Source organism: Notolepis coatsorum (genome assembly GCF_963971535.1).
Source record: "Notolepis coatsorum genome assembly, chromosome: 3".
Taxonomy (NCBI): Eukaryota; Metazoa; Chordata; class Actinopteri; order Aulopiformes; family Paralepididae; genus Notolepis; species Notolepis coatsorum.
In genome coordinates, this window is record NC_140167.1 from 200,001,839 (window position 1) to 200,027,305 (window position 25,467).

The 25,467-nt window shown below is 40.4% G+C and overlaps 1 protein-coding gene across 1 annotated transcript; it reads left to right on the forward strand.

The window, feature by feature from the left end:
- Positions 1 to 11,233: 11,233 nt before the first annotated feature.
- On the forward strand, positions 11,234 to 24,542 carry LOC311226129 (NACHT, LRR and PYD domains-containing protein 1b allele 2-like; the record flags this gene model as incomplete). The annotated part of the gene is made up of 8 exons (XM_084311503.1): positions 11,234 to 11,322; positions 11,418 to 11,512; positions 11,795 to 11,838; positions 12,259 to 12,467; positions 14,864 to 15,126; positions 16,093 to 16,215; positions 16,322 to 16,486; positions 24,510 to 24,542. The coding sequence occupies exons 1-8, from the start codon at positions 11,238 to 11,240 to the stop codon at positions 24,540 to 24,542; spliced, it is 1,017 nt and encodes a 338-aa protein (XP_084167629.1). The 5' UTR covers positions 11,234 to 11,237.
- Between the last annotated feature and the right edge of the window lie 925 nt (positions 24,543 to 25,467).

Sequence of the window (25,467 nt, forward strand, 5' to 3'; positions counted from 1 at the left end):
AGTGTTTCTCTGGTCTGCATCCCCTTAACAATTGTATGTATTGAGCTGTACTGTATTGTACCCATTCTGCAATCTGTTAAATAAAGTTTTCATTCATTCACCATGACATGTTTAGGTATTTGGCCAGATCCAGCTTGTCTGTGATGAGAGTGTTTTCTGTCTTTATGATTGACTATCATCATTAGATATTTCAGTTTCGTTATTACAGTAGCTGGCTAACAGTACGTTAGTTGACTAATACCAGAGTCAGAATTGGGTAATATGCCGACTACTGGCAGTGATGCGACCTATGTTACCACATAACTTTTGTCATCTCTGGTACTATGCAGTGCACTATGCAAAACGGCAAAGAGATAGGTAACGTTCGTTAAGTGCCAAATTACCATCATCATGATACACCCTCACATAATTCACAAAGTGTTCACGTGCGCCACGCCACCCATGTGGTAACCTAGAAATACCATAGATTGTGGCTAGGTGGTAACGTATATGTTTTCTATGATCACTATGAATTGAAAATGGGGGACCCTGATGTAAACAAGACAAACGTCTTTCTCTGGTCTGCATCCCCTTAACGAGCCGTACTGTATTGTACCCATTCTGCAATCTGTTAAATAAAGTTTTCATTCATTCATTCATTCATTCACATTACGTTAGTTAGCATCCAAGCTAGCGTGATAACGTTAGTAATAGTAGTACTAGTTAGCTTACCTGCAATAATGTTGTCATCGTCCTGGACAGATAAGACTTGTTAAATCATAATATATCCACACTTTGTGCTGGTCCTCGGTTAGCCCCTTTCGTGACTTTCGGTTTGCAAGCCTGTGGCTTTTGTGACCGGAGTCACTTGCCCACCCGCCCCGATCACCCAGTAGAGAAACGACCAAGCGTCGTCAAGGGGCTCGCGGTGTGTCAAGAATACATCAGATCTGAATTTCAAAGATACCCAGCGTACAATATGGGTCCAACACAGCTCCACGATGGGGTCTGGAAGCTCGCAGTTGCCAATAAACAGTTTAAAACATTGTTACTCGACGAGTGGTATTTACAGACCGAACGTCCATCTCCGCCGTTGGTGTCACAGCGCATGCGCACCATGCCGCGTTCACGTTACTGGGAAGAAGCGGAAGAACCAGAGGACATCTCGTTGCTACAACTAGGAAGCCTTCACGCATTGACTCGATCAAAACGCCCACATCCATACTTCCGCAATTCGTGACGCGAAGTGGGAGATATCGGGGTCTATAAAAAATCCCATATGTCCTAGTAGGAATTACAACTAGGAGGCTGACGTGAATGGTTTTTCCCAGTCGGAAGCTGTTTCTTCCGATTCTTCCCACGTAACGTGAACGTGGCACCTCCGCGCTGCTTGTGAGATTTACGTGGCTACGTCACAGCCAAGGAAAGGGAGCGCTGGATTTGTGCAAAACGCCCTGTTCCTAAACCACACGCTATCAGTCGTACTCGTACCACAGTACTGGCAAAACGGGAGGAGCCTAGAATCAAAACAAACGCACCAGTCCCAGTTGCCGTTACCACCAGTTGTGTTCGATCCAGTCCCACACGCGAACGGCAACTCCATTCAGTCCCGGGCCTGGGCCCGGGGCCGGAGGGGGGACCGGGGCCCGGGCCCCCCCTCCCGCCAGACGGTGGGCGGGCCCTAAGGCAGCTGCCTCCCCTGCCGCGCCTATAGCTCCGCCCCTGGTCCCATCTGCCTTCAGTGCCTTGTGCTGCAGCACCTCTTGGCACCTTGTTTACCAGTACAGTACAGTACAGTACAGTACAGTACAGTACAGGCCCACTGCGACTCACATCCAAATCTAAAACTAAGCCAATATAAATCAAATGTGCACATATGATTTATTGAGCAAGAGGAATAAGATATTGCTCCTGTGAGCTGTCCAAATATGACAAAAATGACAAGTGTATTCTTGATTCACGGTTCATTTCGATCTTAACCACCAGTAAAATATAGTATGTGACACATGACGCTTGTACACACAATGTGGTATTAATTCATTGTATCATTAGTTTGTGAACTTTGCAGGCGTCTGAAGCCTTCATGGTTGTTGTTCAGTGAGGAAACACACTCTCCACCCACGCTTCCATTGCCGTAGCCTGACATGTCAGACCCATGGAACGCTAAGCAAGCTTTTCTTGTAAATTTGTGACTTTAATCGGAGAGAATTTCAGATTTTTTCTTGTAAATGTGTGTCTTTAATCTCAGATGATAAAATGTTCTCGTAAATTTGAGATTTTCATCTTGTAAATGTATGATTTTATCTCCGAGAATACTGTACGCCCCCCCCCCTTCCCATGGCTTCATAATTGTATTTATTAAAATATTTTAAAAGGCCCTAATACGCCTACTGAGCGGGTGAAGCCGCTCACTTATTATGAAACTTGCTCTAAATATTATCTTGACATTTTAATTTGAAATACATTTTTGTATTCATTTTGAATTTGGTGGAGATCATTTTTATTTAAGTTGTCACACGGAAACAATATCAACCTTTGAAAAATTTATACTATTCCCCTCTTACTCTGCTATTTGCTGTATACAAGCACATTCTATATACAGTTTTCAATTTCTCTTAATTAAAATACACTTAAAAGTAAATCACAAGCACACAACGTGTAAATTGACACTTATTTTTATGTAAGATTACTGTGAAATAGGTCTGATGTTGGCACTTCCAAAACAACAATGGATAGCATATTCTTTAAATAAATATACCCACATTTTTATTAAATAATGTAAATAATTGTATAATTAAAGAAAACTCACAGTTATGTCACTTATATCATCATTGTAATACGTAATATTAGTATCATTAAAGTTTCATTAACTACAACCGCTGATTTATTTCTAAATGTTTATATAATCTGGCATCAAAAATATTTTACTTATTGCAATCAAGCACTACAGGTTTGACACTGCAGCTCCCTCTCCTATAAACACCAGCCTGGAACTATATAGCAGTATTAATGTATTCAGTTCATTCATGATCTCAACACTTTTCTTCTCCATGGCTTGGTTTATAGGGGACATAATGTGCAGATAAAATTTAAAGTGTTTTGTTATAGTTTAGTGGACATTGATTACACTATAAGTTGAGGACTGGGATCTTCAATAATGAGAAACTGAAAAGAAGATTTATTTCAGTATTATATAATTTATTCATCATTCTTGCCCTTGTTATTTCCCTACCTAGACATATAAGCAGTTATGTAGCTCTGTACTAATCATGTGACAAGACATGTCCATTCACAAATAGGCGTCCCACATTAGGAGTGCTATCTCAAGAGTTGGGAGGTGCTATACTCTCTCACTGTGGCTTTGTGAAGTGTATGACAGGAAACCTAAATATGAACAAAACCTAAAGTATGAACGACATCCTGTGTCTGCTCCAAATATATATTGCTGTAATTTCCCCAAATCTAATTAGCAAATCAACCTATCGAAAGGAGAAGGGTAAGAGAATCAAACATTTTCAATATTATTATATAGATTATAATGATATAATGTAAGCTTTATATTATACATACCTATACTCATACAATTTTGGAGTATATCAACTGTCTTTGCTTACAAAACACATGTTACCACTCTAATAACCTTTGCAGAATAGCAAGTACATTTTAATGGAATTCCTATTTAATATATTATTAAATAATTAACTAAGAGGAATTCCATGAAAATGTACTTGCTATTCTGCAAAGGTTACTAGAGTGGTAACATGTGTTTTGTAAGCAAAGATTAACTATTAACCATAACTATTTAAACTATTTAATTAACTAATAAAGAGGAATTCCATCAAAATGTATTGCTATTCTGCAAAGGTTACTATACTGGTAAAATGTGTTTTGTAAGCAAATATGAACTAAACTGAACTATTTAACTATTTAATTCAATCAAAATTAACTTCCTATTATGCAAACGTTACTAGAGTGGTTTTTTTTTTTTTAAGATTTTTTTTTTTGTGTTTTATTGCTTTATTGCTACTGGGCAGTCCAGTAGAGAGAGACAGAGGAGGAATGGGATACAGAGTGGGGGGAAAACATTCGGCAAATAACGACAAGTTCAGGAGTCGAACCCGGGTCGGCCGTGTCGCGGCTGAGCGCGCTATGTGGTTTGCCACTGGGGCGCCCCTAAACTTAACAATTTAATGAACTATTAATTCCATCTAAATGGACTTGCTATTCTACAAAGGTTACTAGAGTGGTTCACTGTAGTAATAAGTGCCCAGTCCCATCTGCCTTCAGTGCCTTGTGCTGCAGCACATCTGGGCACCTTGTTTACCAGTACAGTACAGTACAGTACAGTACAGGCCCACTGCGACTCACATCCAAATCTAGAACTAAGCCAATATAAATCAAATGTGCACATATGATTTATTGAGCAAGAGGAATAAGATATTGCTCCTGTGAGCTGTCCAAATATGACAAAAATGACAAGTGTATTCTTGATTCACGGTTCATTTAGATCTTAACCACCAGTAAAATATAGTATGTGACACATGACGCTTGTACATACAATGTGGTATTAATTCATTGTATCATTAGTTTGTGAACTTTGCAGGCGTCTAAAGCCTTCATGGTTGTTGTTCAGTGAGGAAACACACTCTCCACCCACTCTTCCATTGCCGTAGCCTGACATGTCAGACCCATGGAACGCTAAGCAAGCTTTTCTTGTACATTTGTGACTTTAATCTGAGAGAATTTCAGATTTTTTCTTGTAAATGTGTGTCTTTAATCTCAGATGATAAAATGTTCTCGTAAATTTGAGATTTTCATCTTGTAAATGTATGATTTTATCTCCGATAATATATACTGTACGCGCCCCCCCCCCCCCCCCCTTCCCATGGCTTCATAATTGTATTTATTAAAATATTTTAAAAGGCCCTAATACGCCATGGTATAGGCCTACTGAGCGGGTGAAGCCTCTCACTTATTATGAAACTTGCTCTAAATATTATCTTGACATTTTAATTTGAAATACATTTTTATATTCATTTTGAATTTGGCGGAGATCATTTTTATTTAAGTTGTCACACGGAAACAATATCAACCTTTGAAAAATGTATACTATTCCCCTCTTACTCTGCTATTTGCTGTATACAAGCACATTCTATATACAGTTTTCAATTTCTCTTAATTAAAATACACTTAAAAGTAAATCACAAGCACACAACGTGTAAATTGACACTTATTTTTATGTAACATTACTGTGAAATAGGTCTGATGTTGGCACTTCCAAAACAACAATGGATAGCATATTCTTTAAATAAATATACCCAAATTTTTATTAAATAATGTAAATAATTGTATAATTAAAGAAAACTCAGTTATGTCACTTATATCATCATTGTAATACGTAATATTAGTATCATTAAAGTTTCATTAACTACAACCGCTGATTTATTTCTAAATGTTTATATAATCTGGCATCAAAAATATTTTACTTATTGCAATCAAGCACTACAGATGGAAATCGACAGGTTTGACACTGCAGCTCCCTCTCATCACCAGCCTGGAACTATATAGCAGTATTTTTTTTTTTTTTTTTTTTGATCTTTTTCCCCCTCCATTTTCCTCCGATTTTTCTCCCATCCCAATGTTAGTCGTATGCCAATTCCCAGTCCCTTCCTGGTCGCTGCGCACTTACCCCCCACAGTCAGATCATCTGGGAGAGTGGAGGCTACCACGTGCTTCCTCCGACACACGTCCAGCCAATCACCGCTTCTTTTCACCTGGCAGCGCGGATTCTCATCGAGAGGGCGTAGCGTGTGGGAGGACCACACTATCCCCCTCAAGTCCTATCCGCGCTTAGCAGGCGCCCCGACCGAACTGTAGGAGTCGCTGTTTACAACGACCCGGACCCACCCCGCCAGCTTCTCCCACCCTCTAATACAGCCAATTGTATTAGTGCAGACGGCCAGCCAAGCTGGTGACAACCCCGGAGCTGTGAGCTGGATTCGAACAGGCGAATCCAGCTCAGAGCTCCGGGGTTGGTGACGAACGCAATCTCCGCTCGGCCACCTAACCGCCGTCTATATAGCAGTATTAATGTATTCAGTTCATTCATGATCTCAACACTTTTCTTCTCCATGGCTTGAGCAAAAATTTAAAGTGTTTTGTTACAGTTTAGTGGACATTGATTACACTATAAGTTGAGGACTGGGATCTTCAATAATGAGAAACTGAAAAGAAGATTTATTTCAGTATTATATAATTTATTCATCATTCTTGCCCTTGTTATTTCCCTACCTAGACATATAAGCAGTTATGTAGCTCTGTACTAATCATGTGACAAGAAATGTCCATTCACAAATAGGCGTCCCACATTTGGAGCGCTATAGCTCAAGAGTTGGGAGGTGCTATACTCTCTCACTGTGGCTTTGTGAAGTGTATATGACAGGAAACCTAAATATGAACAAAACCTAAAGTATGAACGACATCCTGTGTCTGCTCCAAATATATCTTGCTGTAATTTCCCCAAATCTAATTAGCAAATTAACCTATCAAAAGGAGAAGGGTAAGAGAATCAAACATGTTCAATATTATTATATAGATTATAATGATATAATGTAAGCTTTATATTATACATACCTATACTCATAAAATGTTGGAGTATATCAACTGTCTTTGCTTACAAAACACATGTTAACACTCTAATAACCTTTGCAGAATAGCAAGTACATTTTAATGGAATTCCTATTTAATATATTATTAAATAAAAAGAAAATTATCCACTTTTTCTCCCATTTTCTATATTTTCTCCCATCCCAATTTCGTATCATCCAATTCAACCCTCCCCTGTCACGAACGCTGTTTCTTGCCTCCCACAAGCCGGCTGCAATGTGGACTAAGTCATACATAGCACAAGTCCCCTCCGGTACTTGAGGTAACAGCAGTCGCATCTTTTCACCTGCGCAGCTCGATCTCTCAGTGGCGAGGAGTAACGCGTGGGAGGCTCACGCTGCCCCCGACACTTCCTGATTCTACTGCGCAGGCGCACCAACCGACCTGTAGGAGTCGCTGTCCACAACGCCCGATCCCCACCCATCAGTTTCCCACCCCCTAATACGGCCAATGTGTATTAGTACGGACGACCAGCTAAACTGAAAGCAATGTGGAGTGCTGGGCTCAGCCCAGCGTCTCCAGTATTCGTGGCGAGCGCCTTGCCCACTACGCCACGTAGCCGCCCTAATATATTATTAAATAATTAACTATTAAAGAGGAATTCCATGAAAATGTACTTGCTATTCTGCAAAGGTTACTAGAGTGGTAACATGTGTTTTGTAAGCAAAGATGAACTATTAACCATAACTATTTAAACTATTTAATTAACTAATAAAGAGGAATTCCATCAAAATGTATTGCTATTCTGCAAAGGTTACTATACTGGTAAAATGTGTTTTGTAAGCAAAGATGAACTAAACTGAACTATTTAACTATTTAATTCAATCAAAATTCACTTCCTATTATGCAAACGTTACTAGAGTGGTAAATGTGTTTTGTAAGCAAACATTTACTATTAAACTTAACAATTTCTTTTTTTAAGATTATTTTTTTGGCATTTTATCGCTTTATTGCTACTGGGCAGTCCAGTAGAGAGAGACAGAGGAGGAATGGGAGACAGAGTGGGGGGAAGACATTCGGCAAATAACGACGGGTTCGGGAGTGGAACCTGGGTCGGCCGTGTCGCGGCTGAGCGCGCTATGTGGTTTGCCACTGGGGCGCCCCTAAACTTAACTATTTAATGAACTATTAATTCCATCTAAATGGACTTGCTATTCTACAAAGGTTACTAGAGTGGTTCACTGTAGTAATAAGTGCCCAGTCCCATCTGCCTTCAGTGCCTTGTGCTGCAGCACATCTGGGCACCTTGTTTACCAGTACAGTACAGTACAGTACAGTACAGGCCCACTGCGACTCACATCCAAATCTAGAACTAAGCCAATATAAATCAAATGTGCACATATGATTTATTGAGCAAGAGGAATAAGATATTGCTCCTGTGAGCTGTCCAAATATGACATAAATGACAAGTGTATTCTTGATTCGCGGTTCATTTCGATCTTAACCACCAGTAAAATATAGTATGTGACACATGACGCTTGTACACACAATGTGGTATTAATTCATTGTATCATTAGTTTGTGAACTTTGCAGGCGTCTAAAGCCTTCATGGTTGTTGCTCAGTGAGGAAACACACTCTCCACCCACGCTTCCATTGCCGTAGCCTGACATGTCAGACCCATGGAACGCTAAGCAAGCTTTTCTTGTAAATTTGTGACTTTCATCTGAGAGAATTTCAGATTTTTTCTTGTAAATGTGTGTCTTTAATCTCAGATGATAAAATGTTCTCGTAAATTTGAGATTTTCATCTTGTAAATGTATGATTTTATCTCCGAGAATATATACTGTACCCCCCCCCCCTTCCCATGGCTTCATAATTGTATTTATTAAAATATTTTAAAAGGCCCTAATACGCCTACTGAGCGGGTGAAGCCTCTCACTTATTATGAAACTTGCTCTAAATATTATCTTGACATTTTAATTTGAAATACATTTTTGTATTCATTTTGAATTTGGTGGAGATCACCAATTTTTATTTAAGTTGTCACACAGAAACAATCAACCTTTGACACATTTATACTATTCCCCTCTTACTCTGCTATTTGCTGTATACAATCACATTTTCTACTTCTCCTATAAAAAAATATACTCAAAATAAAAGTATAATAAAAGTAATTAAAAATAAAATACTTAAAAGTGTGTGTATATATATATAAGAAATATATAAGAAAAAGTTAAACATTTAGTTTGGCGCAAAGGTGAGTGGCAGTCTGAGCAGCTCCCCACTCTCCTCTCGATAATAAAATGGTATTCAACTGTCATACTTCAGAAATAATATGCCAAAAATAGCAGTTAAGAAATTGTTGGATTATACATCATTAGAAAATAGTACACAAGATGTAAATTTTTGATGTGACACTTATTTTGACTTAACAGGTCTGATGTTGGCACTTCCAACACAACAATAGCATTGTATCTAGAGACCTATACCCACAGTATAATTAAATAATGTCAATAATTGTATAATAAAACTAAAATATGTTATGTCATTTAGAAATGAGTTACATTACTCATTGATATAAATCATTACTCATTTCTATATGGCATAGAGGATAGGTGCTTCTTTTGAGCAACACTCTTTTTATAGCACTATATGGTATATATAGTATGTATATTTCCTGTGTACCAAATGGTCATTAAAACACTCTGCATTCCTTGAAATCTATTATATAAATAAATATATTAATAAAAATACTCTTTATTTGGCTGAGAGAAAATCTTTTACTTTTCCTATAATGAATCTGCACAATACTGATTACCATGTTTTTTTTATTTTGTTCTTTCTTTTTCATGAAGGGATCTGCAAACCTGCTGTAAAGTATATCATTCAGCTACTCATCAAATTTCACCAAATTAAATCATCATCCATTGGACAGCCTCTTTAGATGGTGACACGTTGCTTTGCTGACCAATGTTTACGTCTTAGAAAGTATACTTGACTCTACTGGGCCCATGTTTCTACAGACTCGATACAAAAAAAACACAATAGCCACAATGAAGTTAGATCAAGACCTTATCACGAACATTCTCCACCAATTGGTGCCAGTGGAACTGATGCAATTTCAGTGGTATCTGTCACAGGGTGCTTTGAAGGACTTTCCTCCCATCCCTCAAAAGTGGTTGAAGTTTTCTGATACACCGAGTACAATTAAGGCAATGGTTAAATGCTACGGTGATGAGGGTGCTGTAAGGATTACGGATAAGATCCTGAGGAAGATGGAATGGGACTGCAGCCCGGTCGATGAGCTTCACAGTCGATCCCCCCAGAACACAGACCTGCCAGAGGCTAAAGCAGCTCCAAAGCCTGCCCCTGATTTTCCAAGAAGGTTCCGTAGGAAGCTTGTCAACAGGATGCAACACACTGAAGGTGTCCTAGACGCTCTCCAAAAACACAGTGTTCTAAGTAAAGCAGAGAGGGAGGCTGTAAGCGTTTATACTTTACAGGACAAGAACAGAGCGCTGGTGGACATGGTTCTGAGAAAGGGCAGTGAAGCGTCGGAGGTCTTCTATGAGGTCCTGAGACAGGCAGAGCCGTACCTGCTGGAGGAGTTGGAGGGACGGGACGCGTCTATTCGAAAGGCAACCGGTTCACTGGCTAAGGCAGGGCTTCCCAACCCTGTTTCAGAGGTGATCCCACCCACAGTGACGTTGAAAATTCCACCCCAACATTAAAGTCCCGTAAAAATGTCTGTCACACTGTTGGCCTCTGATATTTAGATTATATTTCATTCATTATTACAAAGTCATTATTACAGTTATTAATAAATACATTGATTAATAACGTCATTACTAAAGACATTACTAAAGTCATTACTAAATACATGAATAAAGTAATTAATAAAGTCATTACTAAATACATGAATAAAGTAATTACTAAAGTAATTAATAAAGTAATTAATACAGTCATGACTAAAGTCATTACTAAAGACATTACTAAAGACATTACTAAAGACATTACTAAAGACAATACTAAAGTTATTACTAAAGACATTACTAAAGTTATTACTAAAGACATTGCTAAAGACATTACTAAATACATGAATAAAGTAATTAATAAAGTCATTACTAAATACATGAATAAAGTAATTAATAAAGTAATTAATACAGTCATGACTAAAGTCATTACTAAAGACATTACTAAAGACATTGCTAAAGACATTACTAAAGACATGAATAAAGTAATTAATAAAGTCATTAATAAAGTCATTACTAAATACATGAATAAAGTAATTAATAAAGTAATTAATAAAGTAATTAATACAGTCATGACTAAAGTCATTACTAAAGACATGACTAAAGACATTACTAAAGACATTACTAAAGACATTACTAAAGTTATTACTAAAGACATTGCTAAAGACATTGCTAAAGTCATTACTGAACTTTAACCTAACCTTGTGTTACATCCTTGTATTACTTTGTTGTATTAGGAACCAACCATGCTACCTGTACTCAGGTGCTTGTTGGAGGGCCTGGTTTCAGACGAGCTGAAGACCTTCCAGTGGTACCTCACCCAGCACGTCCAGGAAGGATGCCCCCCCATTCGCAAACGCCAAATCAACCAGGCTAACAGGCTGCAGACGGAGGAACTCATGGAACGCCACTATGGCCCCGAGCGCGCCACGGCGATCACACTGACCATCCTGAGGAAGATGATTCCAAGTACATTTCTCTCAGGTCACATTTTCATTTAGTTACATTTGTATGGGCATTTTGATCATTTGTGTGTGAAAAACACATTGACTTAAATGTTGATATGTATATATACACAGGTGTTGGTATTGAAGGCAAGGAGACATGGCTCTCAGCTGCAGAGCCGGGACGAAGAGAGCCGGCTTCAGAGTCGCTGGACCCAGACATGACCCCGGTAAACACAAACAAATAAAAAAATCTTTTTCTTTTAATTAATTGTCCTATTTTCTCTTTAAAATGATATTCCATTTTCTTTTTTTGTCTATATAAGATTTCATGGACAGAAAACCACCAACATTCTGCCCTGGGTATTATGTGTAAAAATGTATATAGATTTGAGGAACCTGCCTGTTTGCAAATGTCAATTTGATCTAAACATTAATAACATTAGGCTTCTTATATGTTCAATAATTATACAATGTATAAATAACTATATATATATATGATATTTCTACAGATCTTGATCACACCTAAGGTCCACGAAGACGGCAACATGTTTAGGTAACATGGTCTTTATTCTTTATAATATACTTATAATATACTAAATAATACATGTTCAAAGTAATTTTGCCTGCATTTTTAACCTGAATCCTATAGCTCTGTTGTGATCATCTGACATGAAACACGTTGGCAAGTTGACACGTTGTCCTCCTCACAACAGAACGATAGGATTGAGATTGAAAACAGAAAGTGAATGGGGTGACAGTGGCTCGGGGAGGTAGAGCAGTCGTCTGGTAATCCGGAGGTTCCTGGTTCGATTCCATACTTGACCCCTAACTGCTCCTGGTGAGCAGGTTGTTGTGTGAATGTGTGAGTGAATGGGTAAAAAAGTGAGGAACAAATTGTAAAGCGCTTTGAGTGCTATATATAAATGTACCATTTACCATTTTTACCATTACACTTCATCACTGTCTATCACAGGTTGCAGTGCCCCCACGCAGGGGTGTTCCAGTGCAGTGCCACAGGCCTGGTGCTGGTGGGAGAGGGTGAGGTGATCTACTGGACACTTCCTTGGGACAAACAGTTCCTGTCCAGAAAAGGCAAAAGGCCAGCAGGGCCCCTGTTCAAGTTTACCTGCATCAAGGGCTCCTTCAGCCAACTGCACCTGCCCCACTGCGAGAGGCTTCCTGGTGAGTGTCCACAACGGGATCTGCCTCTGTCACTACACTGTTGCTGCTGGCAAATGAAAACGTTCATATCTTTGACCTATAACTTTTCGGATATTAAGAAAACGTTCAGCTAGCTACAGTGCGGTGGTTTTGAAAATGCGCCAAACGCAATGGATCGTAACTTTCAATTCACTTAGAAACATGAATATATCACCTACATTAACTCATTCAGCGCCGCGGGCCTAGAGCATCTTTGTTCCTACTGTGCCACCGCTCTAAGAGATAGGAATGCGTGGCGGTGTTTGCAGGGCTATATCTATATTCTGTATTATAGCTATGGATACAATAATATGGCACATTTGACTCAACTATCCATCGTTCAATATGTGGAAAAGAATACATTTTTTCATGTATACGTTCGCATGTTATACCGTGGTGAATTTATAAGTATAGTTTCAGAGTGATCCTGGCTAATTCCATAAAACGGCGCTATGGAGGAATACGTGAATTTTACTAAAGGCGTTGGCGTTGCTCACCTGGACGCCTGTACGTTAATGCCAAGCAAGCAGTGCAAAAATGCTTCCGCATTCGTCACCGCACGCTAGTGCGGTAAAGCGCCCTTCTTTTCAGACAAATGCTACCGTGCGTGCACCGGCGGCGGCGTGCTCGCTCAGGTGCGTGCGTGCGCCGGCGTGCTCGCGCGAGGTGCCCGCGCATGCGCATGAGATCCCGCCTTGGTTGGAGCTCAATATATATAAGTCACCGCCTCTTATTCACTATCTGGCACTAGCTCAATTGGCAAGGACACATGGCTGTGGATCCTATGGCTTGTTTGCTGGCGAGTTCGAATCCCATCGAAAACGTGATTTTTTTTTAACGTGTATTCTTTCGCCGGTTAAGGTTAGGCATTGTTTCGGAGTTGGTTAAGGTTAGAACGGTTAAGTTTAGGCGCTGTTAAGGAGCTGGTTAAGGTTAGAGTTTGTCAAAGAGAATGGCAATATAATTTCTATGGTTAAGGTTAGGCATTGTTTCGGAGTTGGTTAAGGTTAGAACGGTTAAGTTTAGGCGTTGTTAAGGAGCTGGTTAAGGTTAGAGTTTGTCAAAGAGAATGGCAATAGACAGCCTATTTCCGCGCGACCTGGGCGCTGGGCGGCGGAAAATGAAAGGCGCATTACTGCATGCCACTACGGTAAGTTTTTGCACTGCTTGCTTGGCATAAAGCTACACGCCACCTGGACACGCTACTATTTCCAAATCAAATGTATATAATAGGTATTATGTTTCATCATGAATGCATGAAAGGGGGGGGGGTCGTTTTTTTATGCTTTGATCGTCACCAACGGCATACGTTTCTGGAGTACGTTACACATGGTCGTTGCAATTGAAATCATGGTTGGATCAAAGCAGGATTGATGTCATATAGTCCTTACCTTCACTAGGAGGTACCCCCAAAAAGAATATTCCAATTGTCTGATCGCGATTTCCAGTATTGGTATCCATCGTGTCGCCATCATAATCCACCACAACACATGCATCGGGGGAATTGGACGCGTTTCAATGCCATCAAGTGAACCGCTAGACTCGCCTGACCAAAAAAACTGCGCCTGGAGTGAATTAAACGTAACACCGGGTGTGAAGAAAAGGTTTCGAAGGGTGGGCGATGCTGCCACCTATCGGGATGCGGCTGGTATTGCACTCTAGCGATCTCAGAGTGGTTCCCTATGGTAACCCCGAGGTCTGTGTGAGAGAAATTAATAAAAATATCGAATCGGGTCTGGCGCTGATTGAGTTAAAGCAAGAAGTTAGTTAGTAAAGAAGTTTGTTTTTTATTAATTGATTAATAGATATATACTTTAGTAATGACTTTATTAACACAATGGCTGCCAACAACGAGTCAACTCGTTATAGCCCGCCAATTGAATTCTGCCAACAACGAGTATACTCATTATTGGATTGTTATTTCTTTTATTCGCTATTTCCATTCATAATTCGACCTGCTGTGCTGTGGAAATGTGTGGCACTCTGTCTGAGATCGCAACGGTCCGATACCGTCGCCTGGTTGTATGCGGCCGATGTTGCACTTACTTTCTGAAGGAAGTTTGATTCTGTGCGTCATTGAATGTCTTCCGGGCATTCTGAGTTATCTTGTAACGTGGATCAAGATACACTTAATCAATTGTATTGTATTTATTCACGTTTTAGTAATGACTTTAGTAAAGTCTTTAGTAATGTCTTTAGTAATGACTTTATAAATGCCAGGTGCAGTTTCGAAGATATAATAACAAATATAACATATTTTGATTCTGGAAAACCAAGCAGAAATTGGAGGTATAATACAGTCTATTTCTGAGATATAGCTGAAAATGTCTCATAATGTATCTATTCTCTAAAGCCAGCTTCACATTTCTGTTTTCTAGACAGGCGACGTGACGTCCTCTCGGTGGTCCATGTGACCGATGACCGGGTGGAGTTCATCGCCCCCGAGAGGACCACTGACAAACACGTTGTCGTAAACATCACGGGATTCTCCGCGTTTGGTCTCGTGAAAGACGACGTCCCTCCCGACTCTGCCAGCCCTATCCATGGAATGGTGCTGTTGTTCCACAAGCCCTCCGACGACCCTGACCTGTACTCCTCGCTGTACATGCTGCTGCTGCCCAGAAACGCCTTGATTCCACAGGTGGGTGTGCAAAATAATACATTTTTTATCAAATATTTGTATTTATACACAAAACAAGACAAACACAATACAGTAACAATAACAATAACAAGGCCTCACAATACCACAATCTATATTTTTAGATTTTCCCTTATGTTAGATTTTCTTTTTTTTATTATCCACTTTTTCCTCTTCTTTTTCTATTTTTCTCCCATCCCAATTCCATTGTGCCAATTCTTCCCTCCCCTGTCTTGAACGTTGCTCGCATATGCCCCCCACTGGCCGGTTGTAGGGAGGATAGAAGCCTTGCATCACGTGTCCCCTCCGGTACACGAGGACGCAGCCTGTCACATCTTTTCACCTGCCAGCGGGGACTCTCATTGGCGAGGTGTAACGTGTGGGAGGCTCACACTACCCCCCGCCATTTCCTGCCTCTGCTGTGCAGGCGTCCCCCAACCGACCTGTAGGAGTCGCTGTCCACAACGTCCAGATTACCACCCATCGACTTCCACCCGCTAACTCTGCCAATTGAGCCAGTATGACGGCCGGCCCAAGCCGGAGGCAACGCCGACAGCCGGAGTCGAACCCGGTGTCTCTTGCGTTGGTGACGAGCACAATGTCCGCTGCGCCACCCAGTCGCCCTATGTTAGATTTTTTTTATGTCAAAATATTGGTTGCAGATATAGAGGGGGCGCAAAAACTGTGTTCAGCAAAAAATAATTATAATAATAAAAAAATATATATAAAGAAATATATATATTTTTTTGCGGTGCAGTTTTTGGCGCCCCTCCCTGGGTGGCGCTCTAGGCAACCGCCTATAGGAAGCTCCGCCCCTGGTTGTGATATATTATTTTACGGTGTGATATATATTATTTTAAGTTGCGATATATCATTTCAAGATGTGATATATTATTTTAAGTTGTGATATATTATTTAACCGATATTTCTGGCTTCTTTGTTGTATTTTTCCCCTTGTTGTATTTGCAGGTAGCAAAGGAGTGGAAGAGAAGGATCGGGGCCGAGTACATCGAGGCTCTTCCTGACTGTGAGCTCGTCCCCAACGAGACGTACCAGCTCTCTGGAGCCCCTGCACAGCTGATACAGCCTGAGGTCAGCCGTTCTGGACGTCAAATCAAGTCAACTTTATTCATAGAGCTCTTACTGTGAAAAGGAAACAAGATTGCTTCTGGTTTTGACAACTCGTTCTTTATCCCAGGTGGCAAGGTTTCTCAATTTCGACAACTATGACAACTACACTGCCTCGTTTGAGGTCCATCTGGCAACAGAGAGTAAGACAGTGGACCTGGCCCTGAGGCACCACAGGAGACGTCAGTCCCACTGGCCCCTGGCGTCTTGGCTGTTCGGCCCGGAGGCTTCAGTGGTTTGGAGACGGGTCGTCAAGCTAAACGGTGAGAGTTACACTAATAACGCAGAACCACTGACTGTACATGTGTGTGTTGGGTGAGAGAGTATACGCTAGAGAGAGAGAGAGAGAGAGAGAGAGAGAGAGAGAGAGAGAGAGAGAGAGAGAGAGAGAGAGAGAGAGAGAGAGAGAGAGAGAGAGAGAGAGAGAGAGAGAGAGAGAGAGAGAGAGAGAGAGAGAGAGAGAGAGAGAGAGAGAGAGAGAGAGAGAGAGAGAGAGAGAGAGAGAGAGGCAGGCAGGCAGGCAGGCAGACAGGCAGACAGACAGGCAGACAGACAGACAGACAGACAGACAGACAGACAGACAGACAGACAGACAGACAGACAGACAGACAGACAGACAGACAGACAGACAGACAGACAGACAGACAGACAGACAGACAGACAGACAGACAGACAGACAGACAGACATGCTACCCCTTCTATTGAGTTACGACCCAAACACTGGTTCTAAATACAAATCTTTTATATTCTTAAAAGTACTGTATTCATTCATTTTCTTTTAGAAAATATTTAAATTGAACATGTTTCCTTTTCATCCATAGCCACTCCACCATCAGACAACACGACAGGTAGGCTACTGTAATGACGCACGCACGCACGCACACACACACACACACACACACACACACACACACACACACACACACACACACACACACACACACACACACACACACACACACACATATATCCCTCTAAAAAAGGGGGAGATGTCTTTTTACAGTTGTATTGCCTCACCTTAGCCACTGAGGGCTAGATCCACAAAGAATGGATTGCACGGAGCAAGTTGCACCCTTACTTACAATTCATTATGAATTGAAAATGGGGGACCCTGATGTAAACAAGACGAAAGTCTTTCTCTGGTCTGCATCCCCTTAACAATTGTGTGTATTGAGCCGTACTGTATTGTACCCATTCTGCAATCTGTTAATAAAAGATCACTGTGCAGATTGATTGATTGATTGATTGATTGATTGATTGATTGATTGATTGAATGAAAGTTTTATTAACAGATTTCCCTGTCTAGAGAAAATCGGAATGACAGACCTACTCCTCAACACCCTGAACGGGCTAAAGTCTGATGAACTGCATATATTCCACCAACACCTGACTAAGTGTGCAAATCCCATACCCATCTGTAATCTGGAGGATGCAGACAGGATGAAAACGGTGGACAGGATGGTGCAGAAATTTCTCCCAGCCGGTGCAAAGGACATCACGATAGAGATTCTGCAGAAGATGGATAACAACAATCTTGCAGATGATTTGCAGAGGTGGTAGTCAAGCAATCTACAAAACACCAAGGACATACAAAACTGTATGTGTTACCTGTCCTCCTGACCATAACCAGTGTTTAGGAATTAGTGAGATTCTTTCTCTTCATCCATCTTCCTTTTGGAAAGAGCAAAATTCATACCAAAATGCAGGGGTGTAAAAAGTACCCAGAAATTATACTTAAGTGAAAGTATGGGTACCGTCTCAAAATCGTACTCAAGTAAAAGTCCGAGTATCTGGCTAAAAACACACTTGAGTAAAAGTAAAAAAGTTTCTACTTTTAAATGTACTTAACACTTTGAGCGCCACGCCTGGTTTTCCGTTTTACCGGCTGAATGCCACCATCGGTGCCAATGTTAACGTTAATATCGCCTAATCTATGTTTTAAATTATGGCTATGTGTCTAATCTGCCCATCGCATTATCAAATACTATTTTCCAGTCAGTGCTGTGAAGGCAGATTGTTTTTTTATCACGTCGTTTCCGTTTCAGAGCAGTTAGAAAAGCCCCCGTTTTGATATAAAAAACAGCTCATTCTGGAGCATTCTATGAAAATCGTCTTTTAGTGGAATATTCCACAACGTTGATATTCGTCGGCCTTTTTATGAATCGTTTTCAAATAAACGCTAGATGATCAATATTATACGTGCACGCAAGCACATTACGGCCGCGCACTGATAATCGCTCTGTTGATTTCCTCACGGACTTTTACAGTGAAACCGAAAGAAGACATTTCACAAAACAGCTTATAACTTCATCAAACTTACTCTGATTATCCTAACACTGATAACATAGAGTCCTTACCTGACATCAGATGGTATCCAACTGGTATATTCCAATTCCTGATCACCATTCGAAAAAATCGATACGTGTATGGATCCAACGCGATACTGTAGATCTCCATGATCAACGGAGATCTGAGGTTCCAGAATGAACTGTGGTAACCCCGGCTGGATCAGTGAACTGGAAAATGTGGAGTACCGGATTTTTTTCCCCATTCATTTTCATTGAGTCCATTCCAAAATCACTTATGTCGTCATCTGGGAGACGACAGGGGGCGCTTTTTTCCACAGTGATCGCCGGCGCCCCTCGGCTATACTCGGGTAGGCTCGGGTGATGCAATAATTTTTCAGATCGCTAAAAAAAAAAAAAAAAAAAAAATCCGAGAAATCTCGTGAGTGGCTAGCAACCACCTATAAAAAAACCAGAGAAATCTCGTGAGTGGCACGGAAAGTAAAAGTACAAAACTTTTTTTATTCCGGGGCAATGAAATGTTCCGTTTCGTCCTCTTCATCACTCGTACTATCGTTTGTGGCCATCTTCTGTGGCTCGTCACTCTGACTGTCTATTCTTCTGATAGCAGGTGTTTAATCAAAGATCCTTGCTTTCTAGTCTTGCACAAGGACCAATCAGCATGGGTATGGGCGGGTTCATTTTCCATTGATGGGGATTTGATTGGCTGTTTTTAAATAAAGAGCGGCCGCAGGATTAATAACGTTAATGTTAGTTCGGCCAGAGAAACAAATATACTAATTAAAATAGTTGGACCTGCGAGATTTGTACTTTGTACTTTGTAGGTCTGCATTTTAAATGTAAGGAATAAAACGTATGTTTTTTTCTCTGAAATGTAATTGAGTAAAAGTACAAGTATACAAACCTAATAATACTCAAGTAAAGTACAAATCCCCCAAAACAGTACTTAAGTATTGTAACAAAGTACAATTACTCAAGTACTTTACACCTCTGCCAAAATGAAACCGGCTTCCAGAGTGCGCAATTCTGAAGACGCTCCACTTGCGTGGCCGTCTTTACAAGCGATACAAGTCTTTTCCTGAACCGATGACGCGATAGCCCACCTCTCCCTTAACCCGCATGTGCAAACTCAGCCAACATCACAACCACCGTTGACAACAGATTGACATCTCCCTTACAGTGTTACAGAAGCTATTGAGCTTGATCGGGCTTTTACAGCTAAATGTACTTTTTCTGAAAACCCAAGTAGTAGCCAAGGCCAAGCACATACTCTTCCATAGCATACGCTTTCAGTTGATCATGTCAAATCCTCTCTTACCTTGACGATTAAAAAGCCTCCATCATTTAGTAAATACTATTCCCATAGCTGGTGTTGAGCTATAGCCAGCGAGCTAGCGTTGATGCTATGCTATCAACATAGCTAAATAGCTAACCAACTAAATACAATAGACAGTGGTATCCTGAGGTAACGTTAAATACAGACAACGTTTGCTAGTCGAAAGGACTGGCCACGGATAAGTTAAACATCAATCAATTAATTTAATACAACACAGGTAGTTTGAGCTGCCTCCGACCACACCACGGGGCTATTATATTATATACGGCTTTGAGCTCTCTCTCTCCTGCCGATTAAAATCTGCAGCTCTTCCTCCTCCTTTGTGCCCCGGTGTCGTCTCTCTCCTATCCGTTGGAAACTAGCGTCAGCTCAAAAGCACAGAACCGGACACACAAGTTATCGAAAACAACGACAACACTTCCAGTCGGGGTTTTTCAAAATAAAAGAGTGACGTCTAAAACAGGAAAGACATTTATTTTGTAAATTTGTGGCACGCACTTATTTCTTGAAACTATTACATTTTTACGGAAACCTTTTTTTTTAAATGAAAACAAAATGAAAATGAAAAAGATGAAAAACTTTTTCGTCTGGACAAGGCGAGACTACTTGGTAGACTAAGTCAATGTGACAATAAGCCTACCTATGACGAACCTAGAGGTTTAGTCTTGGGTCATATCAACACCTGTAGTCTTAGGAATAAAACACAGGAACTTTATCACTTTCTGCAGTTATGAATGAATGAATGAATGAATGAATGAATGAATGCATGAATGAATGAATGAATGAATGAATGAATGAATGAATGAATGAATGAATGAATGAATGAATGAATGAATGAATGAATGAATGAATGAACAATGAATGAACAATGAATGAATGAAGTTAAACAAAGTTGACATTCTGGCTGCGTCAGAGACTGTGTACATTTCTGTCTAACCCTAACCTGTATTTGTACATTTGTTTCCCTGTTCACCAAGCCTATGGTGATTGTCTTTCTTGTATAATAACATTTTGTTTTCGCACACAGGGACAATTGAGGATAGGAAGATACCCTGGGGTCTACATTTTGCATCACATAGGTGCCCTGATGTTAGAGACACCAGCTTAGAGTATGCACCACCACCTGTACTTCTGGGCGCTTGACACCTGTAAAGGGGGGGGGGGTCTCTTCCTTTTGTGTGTTGATTTGGTGCCACTGGTAGTCCTCCTTGCTCTCTGTGTTGCTGTGTTTTTGTAAATAAATATTGTTATTTTGGCAAACTGTTTCCTGGTTTTGTGTCACTACACCCTCACCTACCATGTATGTGGCCTTGTGTTGCATCACCTTACTGGGGTGCGTAACATAGACTATGACCTTTTAATTAACAGACTCACCTATGGCTTGGGACACTCTTTTATGGATTAGGAGCTACCTGTCATCAAGGTCACAGAGATGTTATTTCAAGGGCACGTTATCAGTCTTATCGTCTTAGAGTAGACGACAGAGTACAGCAACTTGCAATGTGGTCTACAAGATACACTATACAACTATGGTACCCATGTACATGTCAAAATACTTCCTAAAGGTCAGTGAATACCACGACCACAACACCAGAGGGAGCTCAACAAATCATGTTAAACCCAGATTCGGCTGAAACAAGGGACTAAACACGTTTCACAATTATGCCACATCAATGTGGAACGCCCTACCCAAAGCTGTAAAGGAATGTGAATCCCTACCCACATTCAAAACCGCTCTTAACACTTTCAGTGCCACAGGTCCGGTACTCCAGACCCCCGTTGCGTGGCAACGCCCACTTCAATGATAGAGCTCTCATATTTGCGAACACATAAACTATATCTTAAATTATGGCCGTCGCTTATCAATGACTTGTTTGCAGTAAACATTGTCGAAACGGATTGTTTTTTAATCGGTTCATTTCCGTTTTATACCATTTTGAAAAACTAGTTTTTTGAACGTTTCAGGAAAATATAAAGATGCTGTGATAATCGCCCTTTAGTGGAATACACTGGAATACAAAAAAAACGTTGTCATTTTTCTGCCTATTTATGAATCGTTTTCAAATAAACGCTAGATTATTGATAGTATATGTGTACTTATGCACGCTATAGAAGCGGGCTGAAAAATCGATTATCCATTTCCTGATCAGCACACACACACACACACACACGCACACACACATAGGGCCCACGTTGATATATAGGTGAAAAAAGCCTGATCGCCATTCCAAGTATAGATCGTGTTTATTGATCCAATGCTGGGTGGTCGAAACACTGATTCCACACTGTTCTGATGGTCCACAATGAATCCGATCAGCTCGAGGTACATGCCTGAGAAGTAAAATGTGGAAGCAGGACTTTTTTTTCCCCATGCGTTTCATTCAATCCAATCCAAAGGGTTGCAGTACCATCCGGAGAGATGATAGGGGGCGGTATTTTCCCAATGGAGCTCAGAGAGAGTTCCAGTGGTAACGTGAGGCTAGATTGATGAAATATGAATGGAAATCGGCGCTAATAAAAAAAAAAAAAGAGATCTCTCGTCGTTGGCACTGAACGGTTGGCATGAACTAACGAGAAATCTCGTTGTTGGCACTCAAAGTGTTAAAGAGCACCTACGGGAGGCTGCAATTTTAAACTGGCCACCGTAAAATGTCCAAACCCCCCCCACCCCCTCCTAATAGACTCCTCCCCACCGTATGTATATATTCTCTCCCCACCATATGTATATTTCTCTCCCACCCACCCCCTCCTAATGTACAGTCTCCTCCCCATCATATGTATATACTCTCTCCCCACCATATGTATATTTCTCTCCCACCCACCCACCCCCTCCTAATGTACAGTCTCCTCCCCATCATATGTATATACTCTGTCAGGATCTATGGTAACAGTACTGTATTACTGTATATTTGCATATTGTATATGTCACAAATGTAACGGTACTATATACCTGTATGTCATGTATGTCCCTATGCAGGGGTGTAAAGTACTTGAGTAATTGTACTTCGTTACAATACTTAAGTATTAAGTACATTTAAAAGTAGGACTTTTTTACTTTTACTCAAGTGTGTTTTTAGCCAGATACTTTGACTTTTACTTGAGTCAGATTTTGAGACGGTAGCCTACCCATACTTTCACTTAAGTATAATTTCTGTGTACTTTTTATACCCCTGTCCCTATGCCATAAATGTCATGATGTCATGTATGTCATAAATGTCACTATGAATTGAAAATGGGGGACCCTGATGTAAACAAGACAAACATCTTTCTCTGGTCTGCATCCCCTTAACAATTGTGTGTATTGAGCCGTACTGTATTGTACCCATTCTGCAATCTGTTAAATAAAGTTTGCATTCATTCATTCATCAAACAGTAGGAATGTACACTGCAGAGTTCCACAGGGGAGCTGCCTGGGCCCCCTCTTATATTCCATTTTCACAAATGAATGATATGCCACTTGATTAGAGATGCATCCCTGACCGTGTACGAGGATTATTCTACTCTTTATTATGCTGCTCACACTTGTACAGAGCTCAAACAGGTTTTGACTAGGTAGCTTAACAGCATATATACAATTGGATCAAAACTTGTGCTGAATCCATCTAAAACGGTTGCCATGCTATTTGGCTCAAAGCTTAGATTAGCAGAAGATCCTCAACTTAATCTAATCATAGAGGGTCAACCCATTCAACAATTAAAGAAGACTAAGCTATTGGGACTATGGCTTGACAGCCCACTGACCTGGTCTGACCATAATAAATAACATTGTCTGTAGAACGGGTGCATCAGTAGCAACAGCAAGAAGATCGATGTGCTCCTTTTCTTCCATTTGTGTTGTTGAATCAAATTGTTTGCTCCTTGGTTCTCTGTCATCTGGATTATCGTTCAGGGGTGTGGTCATCTGCTTCAAAAGGCCTTCTCAGGAAGTTACAAATTATACAAAACAAGGGAGTGAGACTTGTATTGGGTTGCTCATCAAGGGCTAATGTTGCTGAAATGCATGAGAAACTAAAATGGCTGAGTGTGGAGAAAATAATTGAAAATGGGGGACCCTGATGTAAACAAGACGAAAGTCTTTCTCTGGTCTGCATCCCATTAACAATTGTATGTATTGAACTGTACTGTACTGTACCCATTCTGCAATATGTTAATAAAGTTTTCAATCAATCAATCAATCAATCAATAGAGTCGTTTGCTTGTATTCTTTTACAAGGCAATTCATACTCAGACACCTGCATTTATCTTTAGGACTGTGAGCTACAGTGCAGAGACACATGCATGCTACAAGAGCGGCCACCAGAGGGCAGACGACTCTACCCCTACCTAGAACAAATAGCCTGAATAACACTGTCAATTACAGGGCTGTGAGACTGAGAATAACCTTCAGTGGAAAGGCATATTTTAAGAAAATACTCAGAATCCACCTACATTCTTTAGTCTAAATAGAATGAACATGATTGTCTTATTTTTCTGTCTTTGAATTTTAAAATAATAATAAAAAAAAAATGTCTATGACAAATTAAATAGATTTGATCTTTTTGTTATTAGGATTATGGATTGCTTGATTATGTATGTGTTTATGTTTTATGTTTGTGTATGTCTGTCTTGGACCCCAGGAAGACCAGCTCGATGTCACGGCGTCCAGCTAATGGGGGTCCAGAGTATTCCCTTCCCCCGTCTTCCCCGACTGCTCTGTCTACTGAACATGGTTTCCTTATCTTAAAGGGGAACAATCTTATAAATGGCCTTTTTGAGTGTTTAGCATTGTTTCCTAGCTATGTGAACTTATATTAATATGATCTATGTCTCAAAATTCTCATATTGGCGCATTCTTCCAATTCTCCTCTCACAATATTCACCCTCACTGAACTGAGTCGTTTGAAAATGTGCCTATATGTGATGTCATATAGTCACTGCTGCATGTTAATGTTCAGCAGGCGGCGCTGCCACACAGTGGTTTAGGAGCCCAGGCTGCATGTTAATGTTCAAGAGGCGGCGCTGCCACACAGTGGTTTAGGTGGCACCTGCAGCTGCGGCTGCAAAACAGCTCGAAATCTTGAGGTAGAAAAATGCTGTTTTTGAGGAATTGATTAGAAATACAAAACAATGAATAAAAAAAATATATATATTACAGAGGTGTTCCATAGACTCACAGGAATTGTGTAAAAGTGCCCAAATAGTGAAAGAAATAGTAAAATAGTTCCCCCTTAAGGATGTGGCCTTGGCCCTCTCTGTCTTAGCCAGGCCTCCGTTCAACGCTCTCTGTCTCGTTATCGGCTAGCTCTGTCTAATACAGATTTACCATTTATCACTTTGCCAGAATTAAAAGGTGATGTACTTTACGTACTTATCTTGTTAACAATCATAATCTTTCAACACTTAACCCCTCACTGCTGCCGATAAGCAGGTTGGCACCTTGCGCGGGCGCGGTGTGTGAATGTGTGATTGAATGGGTGAATGTGAGGCCTAAGCTGTAAGAGCTATATAAATGTCCATAAACGTCCATGTATGTGAAAGTAAGGTGTCATCATCATCATCATCATTTAAAAAAAAAATATTCGTACATGGAATTAC